Here is a 22,781-nt window from a genome sequence, read left to right as displayed (position 1 = left end):
CTTCCTCACTTTGACTCTGCCTGTCAAATAAACGTTAGAATGGGAAAGAGGTCTTCCATCTGCTAAATCACTCCCTGCGCGGGCAGAGCTGGGAGCTGGGTCAGACGTGGAGCAGCCGGGACTCAAATCAGTGCCCAAATGGGATGGCAGCACTGCAGGCGGTGGCTTTACCTGCTAAACCATAGCGCCAGCCCCTCCGTTTATTTTCTATATAAATGTTTATGTTAAATGTTATGTTTTTTGTATTTTTCATGTTGTAAATGGAGTTTTATATATATTTTTGTTGTTGTTGGACAAATTTCTACACTAATGAGGTTATAAAGCTGCACTGTTGTGACTATTTATTAATGATTTATCTGTGGGCTTTTCTGGATTCCTACACAGTATCATCTACAAATACTGGTGTTTTATTTAGCTCTGTGACAGTTACTTCCTGTATTCCTTGCCACAGAGCACTGCTGAGCCGTCCAGCGTGGTCTGGAGCCACCCGCTCCAACCCGGAGACCATGGTGATGCCCTTCCCCAGGGGGACTTGGGCTAGAGAGCCCTGGCTCCTGTGTCAGCTTAAGGAGCAGAGTTTTGATCATGAATGAATGTAGAATTTCTTTTAAAAAGCTTGCTCTAAATTGAGATGATCACGTTATTTTACCCTGTGTTTTCCTAGTGGACAAACTAAATAGTTTTGATTTTGCGTTTCTGGGATAAACCCTAACTCACTGATGTTTTTAAAGTGCTACAGAGAGGAAGAGACAGAGAATCTTCCATCCATTGGTTCACTTCCCAGATGGCCACAGTGGTAGTGATGGGCCAGGCTGAAGCCAGGAGCTCTGTCCCAGGTCTCCTGTGTTGGTGGCAGGGGCCAAGCACTTGGGCCATCTGCTGTTTTCCCAGGTGTATTAGCAGGGAGCAGGATTGGAAGTGGAACAGCTGGGATTGGAACCAGCACTCATACGGAATGCTGGTATTGCAGGCAGTGGCCTAACCCACTGCGCCACAATGTTGACCCCCACTAGAGATTTTAAAAACCAGTTTGAGAGGGGCCGGCGCTGTGGCGTATGCCAGCATCCCATATGGGTGCCGGTTTGAGTCCCGCCTGCTCCACTTCTGATCCAGCAGAGAGCTATGGCCTGGGAAAGCAGTGGAAGATGACCCAAGTGCTTTGGCCCCTGCACCCGCGTGGGAGACCGGAAGAAGTTCCTGGCTCCAGATCAGCTCAGCTCTGGCCATTGTGGCCGTTTGCAGATGGAAGAACTCTCTCTCTGTCTCTGTAAGTCTTTCAAATAAATAAAATAAACCTCAAATCAATTTGAAGAATATTTTAAGAGAACAAAAATTTTGAGTTTGGTATTTTCATAATTATTTAGTGTGAATACTTTCTCATTTCCATTAGTTTTCCCCTACTTAGGGCACACAGGACATATCTCTCAATGTGAAAACACGCGGGGATTTTCTACTCTTTTTGTTATTGATCACTAAATTCTTTGATATTTGCCAACTTGGTTTATGGTGCAGTGATTATGAATTTTTTTTTTTTTTAATTTTTGACAGGCAGAGTGGACAGTGAGAGAGAGACAGAGAGAAAGGTCTTCCTTTTGCCGTTGGTTCACCCTCCAATGGCCGCCACGATAGGCGCGCTGCAGCCGGCGCACCGCGCTGATCCGATGGCAGGAGCCAGGTGCTTCTCCTGGTCTCCCATGGGGTGCAGGGCCCAAGCACTTGGGCCATCCTCCACTGCACTCCCTGGCCACAGCAGAGAGCTGGCCTGGAAGAGGGGCAACCGGGACAGGATCGGTGCCCCGACCGGGACTAGAACCCGGTGTGCCGGCGCCGCAAGGCGGAGGATTAGCCTGTTGAGCCACGGCGCCGGCCGTGATTATGAATTTTTAAAAGGTTTTGTTGTGCTTAAAAATGTGCATTCATGTTTCATGATTTCTACATCAAAAGTGAAGAGTAACCACCTGACATTTTAAGACGGAATTTTTTGATTTATTTGACTTAAAAGGCAGAGGGACAGAGAGCAGGAGTGATAAATAGCGAGTGAGAGAGACAGAATATCTTCCACTCACTGGTTCACTCCCCAAATGGCTACCGACAGCCAGGTCTGGGCCAGGCCAAAGCCGCAGCCAGGATCTCCATCCCGGTTTCCCGCACGGGCAGCAGGGGCCCAAGCTCCGGCCATCCTGCCCTGGGTCGAAGAGCAGCGGTCCAGCGCGGGACCCCGGCGCCGCAGACGGCAGCGCGGCCCGGCACCTGACTTCTGCATACTGATCTTCTGTTGTTACGACCTTGCTGAACGTGTTTTAGGGGCGTCTTCAGTTCCCTACAGAGAAAACTCAAAGCAGCTGTAATTCCGATCTGGATCCAGCCTCACTGAGGGTAAGTCCCGTGACGGGAGGCGCAAGAGAGCAGGGCCTGCGCGGCGGCTCTGCAGGCTGCTCTCGCGAGAGGACTGGGATGTGGGGGCGAGAGGAAGGCTCGGTGCTTAGCATCTACAGACGCAGCGTGAGAACGCGGCGGCGGCCAGAACTTAGGATGCTCCCTCTCCGAGTGCAGCCGCCAGGAGGGGGCGCACCTCCGAGGCTCATTGGCCGCTAAGGATCCGATTCGCCAATGGGGAGCAGCTTCTGGCTGCGGAGCACCTTCTGGTGAGAACACAGGCATTTTTTTTTTAAAGATTTATTTATTTGAAAGGCAGAGTTAGAGAGAGAGACGGAGGGGGAGGGGGAGGGGGAGGGAGAGGGAGAGGTCTTCCACCCGCTGGTTTAAACCCCAGATGGCCGCAACGACTGGAGCTGCACCGATCCGAATCCAGGAGCTTCTTCCGGGTCTCCCACATGGGTGCAGGGACCCAAGGACTTGGGCCATCTTCTACTGCTTTCCCAGGCCAAAGCAGAGAGCTGGATCGGAAGTCAATAGCTGGGACCAGAACCAGCATCCATATGGGATGCCCACACCACAGGCGGTGGCTTCACCCGCTATGCCACAGTGCTGGATTTTTAAAGATTCATTTATTTTATTTATTTGAAAGGCAGAGGTAGAGAGAGAGAAGAGACAGAGCTTCTCTGCCTCTCCTCTCTCTGTAACTGACTTTCAAATAAATAAATGAATCTTTAAAAACAAAACCCACCACCTAGCAGTTCAGAGCCCGCATGCCGCCCTGGGCGCCTGGGTCTGATTCCCAGCCTGGCTCCAGACACCGGCGGCCTGTGGATGCGGACCCCAGGAAGCAGAACTGGGGCTCGGTGACTGGGTTCCTGCCACCTATGCTGGAGGCCTCACTTGGGTTCCCAGCTTCTGGCTCCAGCCCTGGCCATTCCAGGCATCTGGGGAGTGAACCAGCTTACTCTCTCTCTGCTAACAAAGAAAAAAAAAAAGAAAGAAAGGAAAAAGAAAAGATAAAGGCGTTATGGTTTGCAGTGGATCTCCATCAGTCAGGGCTCAACCAGCGATGCAGAACTCCTGGGAGGCACAGAGAGGGATGTGGGAGAGGGGCTCACCCTCCCCAGCTGTGGAGCAGGTGGAGAGGCACGTGGCAGCTGGCGTCTGCGTGTGCCGCGGGGCTTCAGGCTGGCCAGGCTGCCACACGGCGCAGCTACCGGGGAACGGCCAGGCATGAGGTGAAGGGGCAAAGCTGTTTCTCACACAGCATTCCTCAAAGCACTGCAAAATCCCAGCTGTGAGGAGAGCTGCTCCCATCGACTGGCTGCCCCGCCTTGTGTTAGGGACTCACAGACGTGATCTGACCCTCAAGACCCCTGGAGATCAGCACCACAGTCAAGTGTAAAGTTATGACATCCCGTATCAAACGCCGGGGACCACAAGTGTTTCCGGTTTCTGCCCGTTGTGGACTATTTGCGTAGACTTTACTGGCTGAGCATCCTTAATCTGAAAACCTGAAATCAGAATGGCGTGATCTGTTTTTCTTGACGCTGAAAATGTTAGATTTTGGAACTTCAGATTAGAAACGTGCAACCTGCATTCTCACCCGCAGCCGTCTGAGTGCCAGAGAACCCGGCCATCTGAGGATTCTTTACTCGCTAAAAACCGAGCACAACGCTTTGAGGAAGATATTTAATGTCTTTAATTTCTTTAGGACAAGATTCATGATTATCTCAAGTGTGAAAACCAGTCAATAATCCGACGTTTGTTTTATTGCCACGTATTCACAGTCACTTCCAAGCCCACTTCCAGGGAGGTCTGGGGCCAGCGGCAATCGTGTCCAGCCCCTCCGTGCCGTGGGCCGGCCGTCGTCCCGGCGCGCTGTGACCGGGCTCAGAGGTAGGCACACAGCCGCTCCAGCTGCCCAGGGTTTGCGCTGCTTAGGAACAGCAGCTCCTTCTTCCCGTCCTCCGTGTGAGCTAGCGTGGAGTCAGACACAGATCAGTGACCGCACGCACAGGCCACCCCGTCCAGACTGGGTTCTGGTGCAACTGCCATCTCCCAGGAGAGCTCACTTCCAGGAATCTCTCCCTGTGCCTCCCACCCTAGTGCCCACAGCTACTCCCGCAGCCCGCTGCAGTGCCTGTCAGTTCCCCACCGGCTGGAGCTGGGTCTCCGCTCCTGCCCAGGTGAAGGGGAGGGCCGAGGAGAGCCGCAGCGCCCTGGGGGTGAGGCAGCCTCTCTCATGGTGGGAGCTGCTGTGTGCGCATCCCAGCACTTGAGTGTACGGCGGCGGCACCAGCACGCCGCCCTGGGCTGGCCTGGGCTGTGCCGCGTCCTCTGCACGGGGGTTTCGTTCTGGGCTGCGACGAGCGCGTGGGGAGAAGTATAATCTCCGTCGTGGACTAAGATTCAGCCGCCTCCCCCACTTTCTGTGCCCTCTTTTCACCGAGAGAGAGGTCGAGCTGAAGGGAAGAGCGATGGGCAGAGCGGAGGCTGCGCTGAGGGAGGCGGGAAGCAGGTTCCGCTCCAGGGGACCTCTGAGAACAAACCCCGAGAAGGGGGCTGCACCACGCACCTTTCTCATGTTGAAGCCAACTGTTCTCCAAATAATACTGAATGCAACTTTCAAATTCCTTTGGGTTATAGTTGGAAACCAAGATGGGAACAAAGGGGTCCAAGGCGTCAAATCCTTCCTAGAGGAGAGAGGACGCAGACACTGTAGTGCGTGGCGGAGCAGAGCCAGCCTCTCCTAGCGCCTCCAGGGCAGGCGTGCGGCCGCCCTGCTCTCGCGGTGCTCACCTCACACGGGCCTCGCGGGCTACTGGGTTCCCCTCGGCTGGGAGTATTTTAAAAAGGCAGTGCTGGAGGAGGGGATGCTACCTGGCTGAGTAAATGTATTTTCTTAAATAACTGTTTTGATTTTTGGAACCACGTTAATATTTTCTATACTCAAAAACACAAATAAAATGACAGTGAGCAGAAAGACTCTAAATGGAGCATAAATAGAAGTAAATGAATCAAACTGTATCAAATCTCAAACACAATATTGAAGAGGGGGTGGGGAACCAAGGCAAGTAAATTTTTTTTCTATAGATTTATTTGACAGACAGAGTTACTTGGGGCTGGTGCCCTCTATGGGCACTGCTTCAAGCCCCGGCTGCTCCACTTCTGGTCCAGCTCCCTGCTAATGCACCTGGGAAAGCAGTGCAATCTGGCGCAGTGCTTGGGTCCCTGCACCTGCGTGGGAGCTTCTTGCTCCTGGCTTCAGACAGGCTCAGCTCCAGTCGTTGCGGCCGTCTGGGGAGTGAACCAACAGATGGAAAACCCCTCTCTCCCTCTCTCTCTACCTCCCTCTTTAACTTTGTCTTTCAAATAAATAAAATAAAAATTTTTAAAAAAAGATATGTTATCTATAAAGAAAAGACAGAGTTACAGAGAAAAACTGAGAGAGACACATCTTCCAACCACTGTTCACTTCTCAAATGGCTGCAACAGCCAGGGCTGGGCCAGGATGCACCCAGGAGCCTACAACTCCATCTACTGCCTCATGAAGACAGGGGCCCAAGGACTCGGGCCGTCCCCCGCTTTCTCAGGCATGTTAGCAGGGGGCGGCTGCTGGGATTCAAACAGCTGGCATCACAGGAGGTAGCAGCCATTTGGGGAGTGAAGCAATGGAAGGAACACCTTTCTCTCTCTGTCTATAAATCTACCTGTACAAAAAAAAAAAAAAAAAAAAAAAAAAGTTTAGAACTCAACCTAATTACATTAACAAGGGACCGGCATTGTGGCGCATAGGATTAGACAGCCGCCAGCAGTGCTGAGTCCTGGCTATTCTTCTGATCCAGCTCCCTGCTAGTGCACCTGAGAAAGCAGCAGACGTTGGCCCAAGTGGCTGGGCCCCTTCACATGGAGTTCCTGGCTCCTGGCTTTGGCCTGATGCAGCCCCAGGCATGGCAGCCATTTGGGGAGTGAACGAGCAGATGAAAGATCTGTCTCTGCCTCTCTCTCCCCCCCTGTAACTTGTACTTTCAAACAAATAAATGAGCTTTAAAAGAAAAAAAACAAACAAACAAACAAACAAAAAACACAAAAACAAAAACAGAAAACACAAAAAAGGAGGAGCCGGTGCTGTGGCATGGCGGGTAAAGCTGCTGCCTGCAGTGCTGGTATCCCAAATGGGCGCTGTACCGCTTCTGATCCAGCTCTCTACTATGGCCTGGGAAAGCAGGAGAAGACAGCCCAAGTCCTTGGGCCCCTGCAACTGCATGGGAGACCAGGAGGAAGCTCCTGGCTTCAGACTGGCACATCTGCGGCCATTGTGGCCATTTGGGGAGTGAACCAGAGCATAGAAGACTACCCCCCCCCCCCCCGCCTCTCTAACTCTTTCAAATAAATAAATAATTCTTTTTTTTTTTTTTTTTTTGACAGGCAGAGTTGACAGTGAGAGAGAGAGAGACAGAGAGAAAGGTCTTCCTTTTTGCCATTGGTTCACCCTCCAATGGCCGCCGCGGCCAGCGCACCGCACTGATCTGAAGCCAGGAGCCAGGTGCTTCTCCTGGTCTCCCATGTGGGTGCAGGGCCCAAGCACTTGGGCCATCCTCCACTGCACTCCTGGGCCACAGCAGAGAGCTGGCCTGGAAGAGGGGCAACCGGGACAGAATCCGGTGTCCCGACCGGGACTAGAACCCGGTGTGCCAGTGCCGCAAGGTGGAGGATTAGCCAAGTGAGCCACGGCACCGGCTCAAATAAATAAATAATTCTTAAAAATTTCATATATGTGTATATGTATATATAAAGGGGAAGAAAAGTTTCTACTTATAACATCAGGTGATATTGGAAGAACTGACAGTGCTTGAACTGATTGCGAGAGAATCAGTAATGTACAGGATGCTAAAACTAGTAGGTGGAAGTTGGAGAAGAAACAGGATATTTACTTAGTCTCAAACTCTCTCCACAAAATGCTAACTACCAAGGAAAAATATTGAATTCACTGAGGAGAAATCAGATGGATCCTACTTCAACTAAGTGCTCAAAATTCACATCAGCAGCAATGCAGAAAGAGTTCATGGTCCTTCTGACAAGTGCACTGAGAAGGCGTATCCTTACTTCTAAAACTACCACTGTTCTGGAGGCAACACCACATGACCCCGAGATAGCCTACCGAATAACTGCCCTGTACTTATCAACACTGTAGATACGAAGATTACAACAGATGCACACTGAGGACTTGTCACAGAATGAAGGAGACAAAGCCATGTGACAAAGCAGTGTCCTATGTTACCCATGACTTTCTTGTTCTATAAAGGATGTTGGGGTAACTGGCAAAATCAGAATAGTTTAGTTTTATATCAATGTCAATTTTCTGATTTAGATTATTTTGCTACGATTACAGATTAGAATATCTTTGAGGGGGCTGGTGCTGTGGTGCAGCGGGTTAACACCCTGGCCTGAAGCAACAGCATCCCATATGGGTGCTGGTTCTAGTCCTGGCTGCTCCTCTTCCGATCCAGCTCTCTGCTGTGGCCTGGGAAAGCAGTAGAAGATGGCCCAAATCTTTGTGCCCTGAACCCCCGTGGGTGACTGGAGGAGGCTCCTGACTCTTGGCTTCGGATTGGCACAGCTCCAGCCCTTGCAGCCAATTGGGGAGTGAACCAGCGCATGGAAGACCTTTCTTTCTCTTTCTGTTTCTCCTCTCTCCCTATAACTCTGACTTTCAAATAGATGAATAAATCTTTAAAAAAAAAGAATATCTTTGAGATGTTTTTAGGAAAAAGAGATGAGATTATTTTAGAGACAAAAAAGTCTTTAAGTTTAGGTTCCAGTCACATAGTTTTGAAAAAAAAAAAAAAAAAAAGGGAAGGGAAAGAAGGAGAATAAAGCAAATACAAGTTAACACCTTAGAAATCTGGGTGAATGGCATACAGGAATCTGATTTTCCTCAAAGTATTAAATTACATCAAAATAACAGATAAATACAAAAAGCTATCTCTTGAGACAGGACTCTGTGTTGGACAGAGTAACTATCTAAAAAGATAGACGTGTATCTGAGACTTTACCTTTCCCAGCAACTCCTGGGGCAGATAGGCATTCCGGGGCTTAAAGAGAGACCCAGTCTGGCTCAGAGTCGACACAATGGCACCTCCATGCTGAAAGCAAGCAGCAAAGGATGAATCAGGAAAGGCAGAGGGGTGCAGTTGTTGTGATACAATGGGTTAAGCCACTGCCTGGCATGCCTGCATTCATGTTGGAGTCTTGGCTGCTTCGCTTCTGATCCAGCTTCCTGCTAATACGCCTGGGAGGCAGTAAATGATGGCCTAAGTGTTCTGGTTCCTGCCACCCATGTGGGAGACCTGGGTGGAATTCCTGGCTCCTGGCCTTGGCTTGGCCTAGTCCAGGCTGTTGTGGGCTTATGGGGAGTGAATCAGTGGATGCAAGATCTCTAAGACGTTCCTTCTGTCACTCTGCCTTTCAAATAAAATAAATCTTGAGAAGGAAGAAAGGAAGACAGGGAAGAGGGGAGGAGAGGAGGGGATAAAAGAAAAGAAAAAAGACAGAAAAATGCAATTTAGTCATTTGTTTGGCCATACAGTGTTATGGCAGGACGGTCTAGCAACAGTTGGTTTAGTTCTGGATTGGTTCTGACAATGAACTGCTGCATGATCTTAAATTTATCTTAAATTTATTTGTTTTTGGGTCTTAAATAAATAGATTTAAATCCAGACCTTTCTCCTAACCTGCTACTGTTATGGGAATTAAGTAGTAGAACTTTTTTCTATTATAAAATTATAGACAGGAAAGCATTCACAATGAAATGTTTAGAACAAAAAGGCACTTCTTTTTCAAATGTATTGGCCATCATCACACCATCCTCACACGCACTTACCCAGTCATTTTTCATCATTTTCCGCAGGTTGTGAATAAGGGCCAGTTCTTCTGGGGCAACCTGCACGTTGTCCACGAGAGAGAAATGATCATTATTTGCTTTTCCTGGATGCTACTGGAACTCAACTGTCAAAAACTAAGGAAGAAAATCCTGACTGCCACATCACGGTGGCACTTTAAAGCACACCCCTGGGATAAGCTGCTGGCCTCGCACTGCCGTCGTTCCCTGAGATTGCAGTCAGCGTGAGAACACACATCTGCCGCCCCAGCCCACCCGCTTCTTTGATTCTTGAGGTTGCCTCTGCTTAGATGACACAGCCTCATGATGAAAACAGAGTAGACGGAGAAAATTTAAGAAACAAAAGAAAACATAACTTGTGCTGTGATGCTAACACAACCTCAGCCTGCAGGGTTTGACAGAACCCCCTTCATCTCCTGGTGCTGTTTTCAAACAACCTGCCAGGGCAGGGCAGCACGCTGTGCTGGCTGCCAGGCTAAGGAAGTCTCAGCCCCCAGACCCCATGGAGCCGAAGTCACGGAGCCCAGAAACCCAGCTTCCCTACCGGGCTTTTCTCTTCCTTTGTCAGTGTGGTCCTGCCCCAGAGAGCATTGACGCCGTCCACTGCTACCAGGAGGGGAAAGAGGCCCAGCGAGCTCTGCCGCCGCAGCTCTTTCAGCACAATCCCGACCGCATCCGTGGCGTTCCTCACACGCGCGATGCCCTGTCGGGACGGACAGAGCGCACAACGTGCGAAGAGGTCTTCTCTTGTAGTCTTTTTTTTTTTTTTTTAAAATACTTTCATGTTTATTACATGAATGTCTTTTTTATACCTGTTCAACCACTTCTCCCAGAGGACTGCCTTTCTCGATGCTTTCTCTCTTATTCCAGAGATACTTCTCTTGAACTTTTATCTAGAAATAAGCAAACAAAATAAAAACAAAATAAAACAATAAGGATACTTTGCCCAAGAGTGAATCCATCCCAAGTGGAGAAGGTAGGAGGCTAAGGTTACTAGGAGTCAGTTTGAATCTATTTCTCAGGTCCTGTACCTTCCACATCTTGGTATGGAAGTGAATGCTCCCAAACTCATTTCTACCTGAAGCTTGGAGGAAAAGACTGCATAAGGGATTCTGACATCCCAGAATCCTGTTCACCATGACACTTACATTTTTCACAAGCTCCTAGGTGACTGCTGTACAAAGTTGAATACTTCTGGTGTAGAGATTATATGTAAGAATCACTAGAGCAAAGAACAATTTTACTAAGAAATTTCTGGTTCCCCAAAAGGACCTGGAGAGACTCATGTGGTTAGACTGTGCTTACGGAAATTTGAGCCTCTGCCTTGGAAAGGTCAGTGGATCAATCTGGCATTCACTTTGCCGCCCACTACCTGGGAAAACCTCACAATGAACTCTTTATTTCATGGAGGTATGTAAGTTTCAAGCTGTGACCCCGATGCTACCAAAATGTATATTAAAAAAATAAATGCACAAAATGGTAAAGTTATTCCAAATTACAATATCAGTCCTCCACACCCTACCAGTTTCCAGGGCACTAAGATGCCAATGAGTACAGTTACCTGGCTCAGGAAACGTTCATTTGTAGTTTTGAAATTCTTCAGCCAAGTTGAAGCCTCTAAAGGCTGATCGAAGCGCTGTCTGTTGTAGGTGGACTGCAAAAGATCTGGGCAATTTTTCACCCAAAGATGAGCTAAGAAAACATAAAGAAAACAAATTAGAGAGGTCAGTGTGACGGCACTGCAGGTTAAGCCTCCCCTTGCACTGCTGGCAGCCAGTATGGGTGCTGGTTCATCCTGGCTGCTCCACTTCTGATCCATCCCTGATCTGCCAGAGAAAGCAGCGGAAATGGTCCTAAGCGCTTGGGGCCTTCACTCTATGGGAGACCAGGAAGAAACTCCTGGCACTGGCCAGGCCCAGCCCTGCTGGCTGTTGCGTCCATTTGGAAGAAAGAACAGACTCAAGATATCTCTGTAACTCTGTGCAAAGAAATAAATTTATTAAAAAAAAAAAAAACAAAAAAAACAACAAATCAGGTAGGAACTGACAGTATTCAGTTAAAAATACTGTCTTGAGTCAAAAAAAAAAAATACTGTCTTGATAAATTACAAGAAATTAGTTTCTCATATGTATTTCGTTTTCAAGATTTAGTTGAAAGGCAGAGAGACAGAGGAGAGATGCACACTTTTATCAGCTGGTTCACTGCCCAGGTGGGCACAGTAGGTGGGACCACGACCAGGCAGAAGCCAGGAGCCCAGACATCCAGCTAGGTCCCCCCTGTGGGTGGAGGAGCCCAAGTATAGGGGCTGGTGTTGTGGCGCAGCAGGTAAAGCTGCCACGAGATGCCAGCATCTCACATGAGCAGCGGTTAAAGTCTCAGCTGCTCCACTTCTTAATCAGCTCCGTGCTAATGGGCCTGGGAAAACAGCAGATGATGGCCCAAGTACTTGAGCCCCTGCCATGCACATGGGAGACCCAGATGCAGTTCCAGGTTCCTGGCTGCCTGGCCTGGTCCTGACTGTTGTGGTCATTTGGGGTGTGAACCAGTGGATGGAAGATTCTCTATGTATGTATGTATGTGTGTGTGTGTGTGTGTGTCTTCCTCTCGATAATACTTTGCCTTTCAAATAAATAAATCCTTAAAAAAAAAGAGTCAAAACTGCTAGTATCAAAAAGTCCGAGGGAAAGTGCAGCATTGTGGTGTGGCAGGTAGAGCCATCACCTGTGACGCTGGCATCTCAAATGGGTGCTGGCCTGCAACCCTGCTGCTCCACTTCCAATCCAGCTTCCTGCTAATGGCCTGGGAGAGCAGCCAAAGATAGCTCACATGGGAGACCAGGCCATTGTGGCTTCTGGGGAGTGAACTGGCGGATGAAGATTCTTTCTCTCTCTCTGTAACTGTGCCTTTCAAATAAATAAATCCTTAAAGAAATATTTGAGCCGGTGCCGCGGCTCACTAGGCTAATCCTCCGCCTAGTGGCGCTGGCACACCGGGTTCTAGTCCCGGTCGGGGCACCGATCCTGTCCCGGTTGCCCCTTTTCCAGGCCAGCTCTCTTCTGTGGCCAGGGAGTGCAGTGGAGGATGGCCCAAGTCCTTGGGCCCTGTACCCCATGGGAGACCAGGAGAAGCACCTGGCTCCTGCCTTCGGATCAGTGCGGTGCACCGGCCGCAGCGTGCCAGCCGCGGCGGCCATTGGAGGGTGAACCAACGGCAAAAGGAAGACCTTTCTCTCTGTCTCTCTCTCTCACTGTCCACTCTGCCTGTCAAAAAAAATAAATAAATAAAATAAATTAAAATATTAAAAAAAAAAGAAATATTTGAGGGAAGAGATAAATACATTGTGATTGGATCTTATGCAATGTACACATGTATTGAAATACCAGAGAACCCCATAAATATATATAATTCATATGTCTGCTAAAAATTTTAAGAATGAGAAATTGGGATGGGTGTCATGGTGCTATGGGGTAAAGCTGCTGCCTGCAATGCCAGCATCCCACATGGGCACTGGGGTTTGTGTCCTGCATGCTCCACTTCCAATCCAGCTCTCTGCTATGGCCTGGGAAAGCAGTGGAAGACGACCCAAGTGCTTGGGCCCCTGCACCCATGTGGGAGACCTGGATAAAGCTCCTGGCTCCTGGCTTCGGCCTGGCCCAGCCCTGGCCATTGCAGTCATCTGGGGAGTGAACCAGTGGGTGGACGATCTCTCTCTAGCTCTGAGTTTCAAACAAATCAATCTTAAAATAATTAAAATCTCCCTCCATCCCAAAGAAGTTTTAGGAAGCTTTCAAATTTTCTCTTGTCACATGAATGTCCCCTGGCAACCTGCTAGGCATCCACGCCATGAAGAGGTCACAACACACCAGTGCAGAGCGCTCTGCATCTGCAGCAGGCAGAGCTCGGGAGGGGCTGCAGCCACAGGACCTCTGCCGTGAGCAGAGAGGGAACTGGATGGAGAAGCAGAGAGCAAGTTCTTACCATCTGGAATATGCACTATCAGCCAGTCTTGTTTTGCACAGAAATGAATAACATGGCAAAGACTGAGGGTTTTTCCTGTTCCCTTCTCTCCATCTAAAGTACTCGTTGTTAAAGAAAACATCACCAGAAGGGACACTTCTACTGTCAACACGTGAGCATTGCTTCCTTTTCCTCAGCTGCAGGAGAACACATTGGCTCCGAGGGCCCAGGCAGGCAGAAAGGATACACAGAAGATATCGCACAGCGGGGTGAGCAAAATTGGTGTTTTTCAGGTAATGCAGAAGCTCCAGAGCTGGTTTCCTTACCATCAGGCAAGCTTCACCGAATGTCTTCACCTAACAAAACAGGGGACGATGATGAGGGAGGGATGTAGAACTTCTAATCAGTTCTTGGCATATACATCACGCCTAACACAGCAACCATGAGCACCAAACTGCATGTCTTCATTCACTTACGAGACGCTGAGTTGGACTTTGGAAGTCCATCTGTATAATTTAGCTAAAAACTGAAATACAGTGTCCCACCTCAAGCAACATAATAAATTTAATTATATCTGCGAATGAAGCACGGATATATCCATTAACTGGAATCTGTAAATAATATGAACACATCACAACTACGTATGCCACTTTAGAGTCAATGTAAACATTAAAAGCACCTAAAGGCGTGGGCACTTGGAAAAGCACGTAAGTCGCTCGCTCCGTGGGACACTGCATCCCACATTGGAGAGCCTGGTTAGAATTCTGGTTCCTCCACTTTGGATCCAGCTTCCTGCTAATGCACACCCATGGAGACAGCAGATAATTGTTCAAGTCCGTGGTTCCCAGCCACACCATGGGAGACTTGGATTGAGTTCCAGACTCCTAGTTTCAGTTTGGCCCAGACCCGGCATCTGCGAGCATTTGGGGAGCAATCCAATAGATGGGAGATCTCTGTCTGTCTGCCTTTCAAATAAAATGAAAATAAACAGCAGTTTTTTAAAAAAGCAGGTGAAATGCTCAACAAGGTACCTGACACACAGTAAGCATTCCAAAATGTTCTATTCTGGGTTAATTATTATTGTAACCATTCAGACTTTTCTCTAGAACACATATATGGCAGCATAGAGGCAGGTGAGATCAGTGGCCCCGAAACTCTGAGGTCCTACCTCACCCCATGAGTGTACTGATATATCAGGGCTTCTATATCCATGCCCTTTTTGTCACTAGAACACCTGGTTAGGAAAATTTGGGAAGCAGTGATTTGTGTATGAAAGCGATTTGCAAAGAAAGTAATTATGTCTATTAATAAGAATAAATAGCCAATAAATATTATTTTTAAGTCTATCAGATAAGGTTTAAAATAGTGCTGGTATTTTTAAAAGAAATCCTAACAATCAGATTGGCAGAGGAACTGACAGGTAAGTCCAAAGTTAATGGAAAGTGCAATCTCCAAAAACGTGAGACGGGGGGGCTGGCGCCATGGCGCAGTAGGTTAATCCTCCATCTGGGGCACCGGCATCCCACATGGGCGCCGGGTTCTAGTCCCGGTTGCTCCTCTTCAGGTCTGACTCTCTGCTGTGGCCCAGGAAGGCAGTGGAGGATGGCTCAAGTCCTTGGGCCCCTGCACCTGCATGGGAGATCAGGAAGAAGCACCTGGCTCCTGGCTTCAGGTCGGCGCAGCTCCGTCCATTGCTGCCAGCTGGAGAGTGAACCAACGGATGGAAGACCTTTCTCTCTGTCTCTCCCTCTCACTGTCTGTAACTCTCTCTCTCAAATAAATAAATCTTTAAAAAAAAAATGGGACGGACATTAAAACAAATGTCATTATTAGGCAATGTAAGAGTACTAAAATGCACAAACAGTGAGGAAGTTGGCCTTCCTGAAAATGGGAATTTCGGAAACGATGAATAATTCCCTCTAGAGCATAGGTATTGAGCCAGACTAAAAGTAACTTTAAATGGGGCCGGCGCCGCGGCTCACTAGGCTGATCCTCCGCCTTGCGGCGCCGGCACACCGGGTTCTAGTCCCGGTCGGGGCACCGATCCTGTCCCGGTTGCCCCTCTTCCAGGCCAGCTCTCTGCGTGGCCAGGGAGTGCAGTGGAGGATGGCCCAAGTCCTTGGGCCCTGCACCCCATGGGAGACCAGGATAAGCACCTGGCTCCTGCCATCGGATCAGCGCGATGCGCAGGTCGCAGCGCGCCTACCGCGGCGGCCATTGGAGGGTGAACCAACGGCAAAGGAAGACCTTTCTCTCTGTCTCTCTCTCTCACTATCCACTCTGCCTGTCAAAAAAGTAACTTTAAATGGTTAATTACAGACAGGTCCTCACAACGCTGAAGTTAAAAACAGTGCTGTGAATGTCTTGAAGCAGTTTAAAGGACCATTATAGAGGATTTTCTTCTGGTTGGGTCTTATTTCCACTCTTGACAAAATTTTTGATGACAAGGCTGTCTATGATCTACATTTAACTTCCATACTGGGGATGGTTAAAACTTTTAAAAAACTTCTTTTCATTTTATTTGAAAGGCAGAGACAGAAATCTTCTATCTGCTGGTGCATTCCCCAAATGCCTGCAACAGTCAGGGCTCGTGAGGTTGAGTCAAGAATACAGAATCCATCCACGCTTCCCTTGTTTGTGGCAGAGATCTGGCCAGTGAAGCCAGCACCTGCAGCCTCCCAGGGTGCACGCTAGCAGGAAGCTGGATGAGAAGCAGAGTAGCTGGGATCTGAAGCAGAAAAGCCAATATGAGATGCAGGCACTCCAAGTAGGGGCTCACCCCTATTCCCTTATTATCGACCTAATTTCCCTCAATAAACACAGCCAAGAAATGACATCATCTGGCTCCAAAGCTAAAAATCACCTGCACAGATAAGCCTGATGCTGAAAAAATAATTTCTCATGGAGAAAATAATTCATCCAGTTGTACCAATGAACTATGTTTGCATTAATTCTGAATTCATTTTATGGCTAGAAAGCAATCCAGCATTACACTCTTTGGGTTGAAGTTATGGCCAAAAGTCATTTTCTGAAAGTCCGTGAGAATGAATAACCTCAATACATCTAATCAAAATATCACTTCAATTTGGTTTAGGAAAGTATTACAATTTTGTTTTTGTGCAGTATTTTCATATCTTCCCAAGGTGAATGTTACAGTAAATTTAAATAATCATTTGAATGCCAATGTTTCTAGATATTTGTTGAGTAAAACACTAGTTTTTTTTTTTTTTCAAATAAGAATCTTTACCTAGCTCCACAAAGGACTTAAGGAGGCTAACAGAAGATAAACATTAGCTTAAAGTAACTGTACTATTCATAACTGACAATCAAGGGTTGAATTGATTCCTAGTTCATATTTATAGTTTGCTACTCACTTAACCCCACGCCCTTGTGCTCCCAGCAGCTTGTACTTTGAGCTCCCCCCGCCCCCCTTCCCCAGTTCTGCTCTGGGTTTGGAGCACCTGCTTCACAAAGCGAGGCGGCAGACCATGGGGAAACACAGTCTTCACGTCCTGGAGAGGAACGCGGTAATGCTGACCCACGTGCTGCTCCCCATGCTTGGCCTAGGAAAGAAAAATACAAACAGGTACAATGGGGACAAAGACTTTGGAAACGGTATCTTCCATTTTTTTTTTGCCTTAGACACAAATGCTGGCTGTTGTCTCCAAATCCAGTGTCCTTGCATTTACTAGAAAGGTGGTGATCTGAACGGTAAAGCCACTGTCTCAGCACTACATGTGGGGATAACAGAGACAATTCTCGCCATCTGGATTCTTCTATGCTGTGTACAGAGATGCTACAGTCATGTGACAAGATCATCTACATGCTACTGTTTCCATAGAAACCCCAGAGGAATTGGTAGATAAAGGAACGACAATTACAGAGGAAGCTGAAAGACACTTCAGTGACTTCATTCATTTATTCCATTTCATTTTTCGCTTGTGAAAATAGGTGAATGCTAAAGGCCTATTTAGAACACATTCTGCAGAGATGATGTTTTGAGTAATGCATATTTTATTTCCTTCCCCACAGCAATATTAAGATGGAAAGACCTGGAGAGGGTAGGAGTGAGGACAAAAAAGCTGTTGGTTTCTTTCATGTTAAAGCACAGTGCACACAACTAATACCATTTATGAGAGGCAGCAACAATGCTAGGGAAGAAAAGGGGTAATTATGCAATCTCATGGGACCTGGGCTAGAAAATGCAGCACTGGATACTGCTGGAATCCTGGCCTCTGCTGACAACTTCCAGTGCTGCTCTTCTAGTAAAAATCACGTTGGCTGTCCCTCTGGACACTGGAAAATCCTCTTACAAAGGCAGAAATTGGCATTACATGGGTATTAGGAAAACTGGGCTCTATACTTGCCCTGCTGTGTTCTGGGGCAAGAAATTTGATTTCTTTAGGATCCTCCATAGCAGGGCTAGGTAAGCTTTAGCTAGTCCCCCACTTTGTAAAAAGTGTTAATAGAACACAGTCACACCTACTTGTTTATAGCCGAGTTGAGAAGCTGTAAGACTGTCACAGTTTCATATGCCTACAATATTTATTATCTGGCCTTTAGGGAAAAGTCTGCCACCCAACATACAATAAAGTCAGTAAGATGACTTAGCCATCACTTGTTGCTTCCCAGTATGCACATTAGTAGGAAGATAGATTAGAAGTGCAGAGTAGCTGGGACTCAAAAAAGGGTGTGGGCATCCCAAGTGGTGGCTGAATCTGCTGTACCATAGTGCCTGCCCAATATGCACTTTTTCTCCCCCCCCGCCCAAAGAAACCTTTTATTTAATGAGCACAAATTTCATAAATACAACTTAGGGCTCAGCAAAATTCTTGGCAGTAGGTGAGTTCACCAGGATGGATTCACTCAGAGCAGATGTGGCCCGCCCTGAGTGCTTTATGTGATGAGAGTATCCAACAGGGAGGTCAGGGTGCCATCTCAGGCACACTCTCATATAAGGATATGAAATCTACTTATTAGTGTTTTATGTTTCAGTTTTCCTGATACATACAACGAGGATAGCAACACAAATCACAAGCTCTGAGAAGCCTCACGTACACATTAGCAGCTTACCGGATCACTCTCATTGGTGCAGGAAACCACTCTAGGACTCTCAACTGGAACCTGGTTATCTAGGTGAGCAGCAATGCTTTGCGGTGCCTGGGTCCCCATGTGCAAAATACGTCCAGGTCCCACCTGTGAAAGAAACCACGTTAGTGTTTTGGGAATTACTAGGGTTCTTTTAAAATATTTTAACATTTAAAAAAAATCTACTTGAAAGTCAGAGTGACAGAAACAGAGGGAGAGAGGGCTGGTGCCGTGGCTCACTTGGCTAATCCTCCCCCTGTGGCGCCGGCATCCCATATAGGTGCTGGGTTCTAGTCCCAGTTGCTCCTCTTCCAGTCCAGCTCTCTGCTGTGGCCCGGAAGGGCAGTAGAGGATGACCCAAGTCCTTGGGCCTTGTAACTGCATGGGAGACCAGGAGGAGGCACCTGGCTCCTGGCTTCGGATCGGCATGGCTCCGGCCGTAGCGGCCATTTGGGGGATGAACCAGCGGAGGGAAGACCTTTCTGTCTAACTCTGCCAAATTGAAAAAAAAAAAAAAAAAAAAAAAGAAAGAAAGAAAGAAAGAAAGAGGGAGAGACATCTTCCACCTACTGGTTTATTTCCCAAACGGCTACAACAGCCAGATCTGGGCCAGGCTAAAGCCAGGGGCTCCACCCTGGTCTCCCACATGGGTGGCAGGGACCCGAGCCCTTGGCCATCCTCTGCTGTCTTCCCAGGCACATTAGCCAGAAGCTGGATGGGAAGCACAGCAGCTGGGACTTGAACCCTGTCACAAGCAGCAGATTAACCTGCTGGGATATAATGCTGGTTCATCTTTTTTAAAGATTTATTTATTTGAGAGTCAGAGTTACAGAGAGAGAAAGAGAGCTCTTCCATTTGCTACTTTACTCCTCAATTGCCGCAATAGCCAGAGCTGTGCCAATCTGAGCTTCTTTTGGGTCCCCTACGCAGGTGCAGGGGCCCAAGGACTTGGGCCATCCTCCACTGCCTTCCCAGGCCATAGCTGAGAGCTAGATCAGAAGTAGAGCAGCCGAGACTCGAATTGGCACCCATATAAGATGTTGGCACTGCAAGTGGCGGCTTTACCTGGTGCCACAGCACCGGCCCTGGTCCATCTTTTAAAATATTTTTTAAAACACTTTATTTCAGAGGCAGATAACAAACCGAGACAGCAGCATCTCCCATCTGCTTTCACTCCCCCAAATGACCTCAATGATTTGTGCTGGCCAGGTAGAAGCCAGAAGCCAGAAAGGGACTCAATTGTCTCCCACGTGGGTAGGAGGAACCCAGTACCTGAGTCATTACTGTTACCTCCTAGGGTCTGCTCCAGCGGGAAGCCAGAGTCAGGAACCAGAGCCAGGAATGGAACTCAGGTACTTCGACATGGGACGCGGACATCCTAACTGGTGTCTTAACTGCCAGGCTAAAGCCCAACCCTCTAGCAGACTTTTTACGTTTGCTCTAACATTGAAGATGTGAGTAACGTCTGCACAGGGAAATGTGTCTCTAACATGCATTTTAATTTTATGTAAAAAGTATCCTTGATAGTTATAATTCACTAAATCCAAACATACTGCTGATTTTTCTGAATTTAATCCAGTTTGTATATTGTCATAAAAGGGCTTTGTCCCGTATGGGAACAAACAGTTCAGACAAAGATTTCTACTACCATTAACCACCTAAGGCAGGAAATTTCTTTCAATGCACTTGCCCACAGTCAGTATTGTGAAGTTCTCAGCTGTCCTGTGATTACAACGACTTCAGTTGTCAGGGGAACAGTGTAATGTTCCTCACTGTTTGACAGTTCTAGTCATACCCCATAACATTCTTGCTCTTCTGGCCCTAGAATATAGTTTCCCGCTGGAGACATGTGATGAGGGAGCAAGGAAAGCATCAAGCTAAGTGAGAGGCAACTGCTCTCCAGGCAACTCAGTGGCAGGAGGAGAGGGGGAGGAGAAGTATGGATTTCAGGAGACAAAGCTGAGAAAATGGTAAGAAGAGAACGCCAAAATTGAGCTTAAGAATAAAGGCCTTCTGTAGAAGTGAAAAGATGCCAACTACAGGGAAAAGTTTAGGGCACAAAGCCAGGGGAAGCAGGATAACAGGGATATGAGAGTTGCTTGATAAATTAATAGGTAAGATGCAGAGTCCTTAGACTTACAGCTAGTCTTGCCAAGCAGCTTCTTCAGTGCACAAAGTACATACTATTTCTGCAGGTTACATCCTCAGGGAAGATCTGCCAGCCAGACTCCAATCAAAAGGACTTCTCTTTCCCTCTCTGCTAACAGCATTTTCTTTGAACTGCATGGCAGTTTTACTCTGTCTTGAACTGCCCTTATGGTTACTGCTAATTGGGCATCTATTAGCTACTAGGCAATACAGTATTTTACAGCTACTACTTTCAAGCTAAAATCCCAGAAGAGAGGCTGGTGCTGTGGCATAAGGAGTTAAGCGGCGTGCCAGTTCTAGCCCCCGTTGCTCCACCTCCAATCCAGCTCTCTGCTAATGTGCCTGGGAAAGCAGCACAGGATGGGCCAAATGCATGATCCCCTGCCACCCATGTGGGAGACCTGGAAGAAGCTCCAGGGTCCTGGTTTGTCTGGTCCAGCCCCAGTCATTGACGCCATTTGGGGAGTCAATAAGTGGATGGAGGATCTCTCTCTTTAAATCTGTAATTCTGCCTTTCAAATAAAGAAAATAAATCTTTAAAAAAATAGACATCCAAGTCTGTCTGACTTAAAAAAATCTCTATTCTACTGTGCTACCTTATGCATATGTCTCTCATTCAAGGCCACACAGTGAAAAGCAAAGGGATCAGATTTTATTCATCAGTTAAAAAAACACAAAAAAACAAAAACGCTTAGTTTATTTCTTTGAAAGTCAGAGTTACAGAGATAGAGAGATCTTCTATCTGCTGGTTCACTTGCCAAATGACAATAGCCAGGACTGGGCCAGGCCAAAGCCAGAACCCTGGAGCTTCATCTGGGTCTCTGACGTGAATACAGGGGCCTCAGGGCTTGGACTATTTTCTGCTGCTTTTCCAGGTGCATTAGCAGGGAGCTGGACTGGAAGTGGAGCAGCCAGGACTCAAACTAGCACCCATGTGGGATGCTGGTGTTGCAGGTTACAGCTTAATCTGCTGTGCCCCAATGCCAGTACCCACTGTATCTCCTTCTCTGCATACTAACACACCATAATTACTTAACATTGTGTCCTGGAATAAAGAATCTTTCATTAAGACATGTAGTGAGGGGCCAGTGCTGTGGCATAGCGGATAAAGCCGCCGCCTGCAGTTTCAGCACCCCATATGGGTGCTGGTTCCAGACCCAGTTGCTCCACTTCTAATCCAGCTCCCTGCTGTGGCCTGGGAAAGCAGCAGAAGATGACCCAAGTTCTTGGGCCCCTGCACCCATGTGGGAGACCTGGAAGAAGCTCCAGGCTCCTGCTTCGGATCGGCCCACTTTCAACCGTTGCAGCCATCTGGGGAATGAACCAGAGGATGGAAGACCTTTCTCTCTGCTTCTACCTCTCTGTAACTCCACCTTTCAAATAAATAAATAAATCTTAAAAAAAAGGACATGTAGTGAGAGAGTACATACATCATCCAGCTAAGTGAAAACAAACTGCTCTACAAGCAACTACGAACTATAGTGAACTATAATCCAAAACCTCTGAACCATCACTTGTGGATTTTAATGTAATAATATTATGTAACAGAGTTGCTCCCAACTTTGTGGGAGAATATATGATTATAAATTTATAGCAGCAGGGCTGGCGCTGTAGTGTAGTGGGTTACGCCACCTTCTGCAGTGCTTGCATCCCATATGGGTGCTGAGTTCATGATCCGACTGCTCCACTTCTGATCCAGCTCCCTGCTAATGTTCCTGGGAAGGCAACTGGAGGATGGCTCAAGTGCTTGGGCCTGGCACCCATGTGGGAGACCTGGAAGAAGTCCCAGGTTCCTAGCTTTGGCAGCAATAGAAGAACTTTCTCTCTCTCTCTCTCCCTCTCTCTAACTCTGCCTTTCAAATAAATAAATAAACCTTTTTTTAAAAAAAAAGCCAAGGAATTATCTTAAAAAAGAATCTGTAGCAGAGGCAGCAGTGCCTGCCAAATATCCAAATACTCCTCTACATTTCTCAGCCTCTCTTGCAGATAGGTTGGGGCCATGTGATTACTTTCATCTAAAGAGCTGTAAGTGCAAATAGCTCGTGTCATTTCTAGTCAAAGCCACTTCAGCATAGGAATAAATTCTCTTTTCTCCTCCTGCAGTAGCAATGTTAAAAGCTGTATGGAAAGGTGGTATCCCAAAAAGGTGAACCTTTGCCCCATATCCATTTTTCCTCTTGGTCTGCAAAGCCTCTTGGAAATACAGAAACAGCAAAAACGAAACAAAACTACATACATACAACACAAATAATACCCTTCATTATGTAAAGCCATTGAGAATCCGGGGCCTTGTATCTCAGCATAG

The 22,781-nt window shown here is 47.5% G+C and overlaps 1 protein-coding gene across 3 annotated transcripts in view; it reads right to left on the bottom strand.

The window, feature by feature from the left end:
• Positions 1–4,063: 4,063 nt before the first annotated feature.
• Positions 4,064–22,781, bottom strand: part of DAP3 (death associated protein 3) — a 43,597-nt gene continuing 24,879 nt past the window's right edge. For all 3 annotated transcript variants that reach the window (XM_062192446.1, XM_062192448.1, XM_062192447.1), the window contains 11 exons: positions 18,314–18,436; positions 16,702–16,803; positions 13,488–13,596; positions 13,262–13,354; positions 10,845–10,975; positions 10,096–10,176; positions 9,828–9,986; positions 9,266–9,325; positions 8,439–8,528; positions 4,958–5,075; positions 4,064–4,358 (listed from right to left, as the gene is read on the bottom strand). In XM_062192446.1, the coding sequence (XP_062048430.1) occupies positions 4,273–4,358; positions 4,958–5,075; positions 8,439–8,528; positions 9,266–9,325; positions 9,828–9,986; positions 10,096–10,176; positions 10,845–10,975; positions 13,262–13,354; positions 13,488–13,596; positions 16,702–16,803; positions 18,314–18,436 (1,152 nt within the window). In that variant the 3' untranslated portion in view covers positions 4,064–4,272. The remainder of the gene's footprint in view (positions 4,359–4,957; positions 5,076–8,438; positions 8,529–9,265; positions 9,326–9,827; positions 9,987–10,095; positions 10,177–10,844; positions 10,976–13,261; positions 13,355–13,487; positions 13,597–16,701; positions 16,804–18,313; positions 18,437–22,781) is intronic.

The sequence above is a fragment of the Lepus europaeus genome, chromosome 5 (assembly GCF_033115175.1).
Source record: "Lepus europaeus isolate LE1 chromosome 5, mLepTim1.pri, whole genome shotgun sequence".
Classification (NCBI taxonomy): domain Eukaryota; kingdom Metazoa; phylum Chordata; class Mammalia; order Lagomorpha; family Leporidae; genus Lepus; species Lepus europaeus.
The sequence above is the reverse complement of the archived record's forward strand: the minus strand, read 5'-3'. Positions and strand labels throughout refer to the sequence as shown.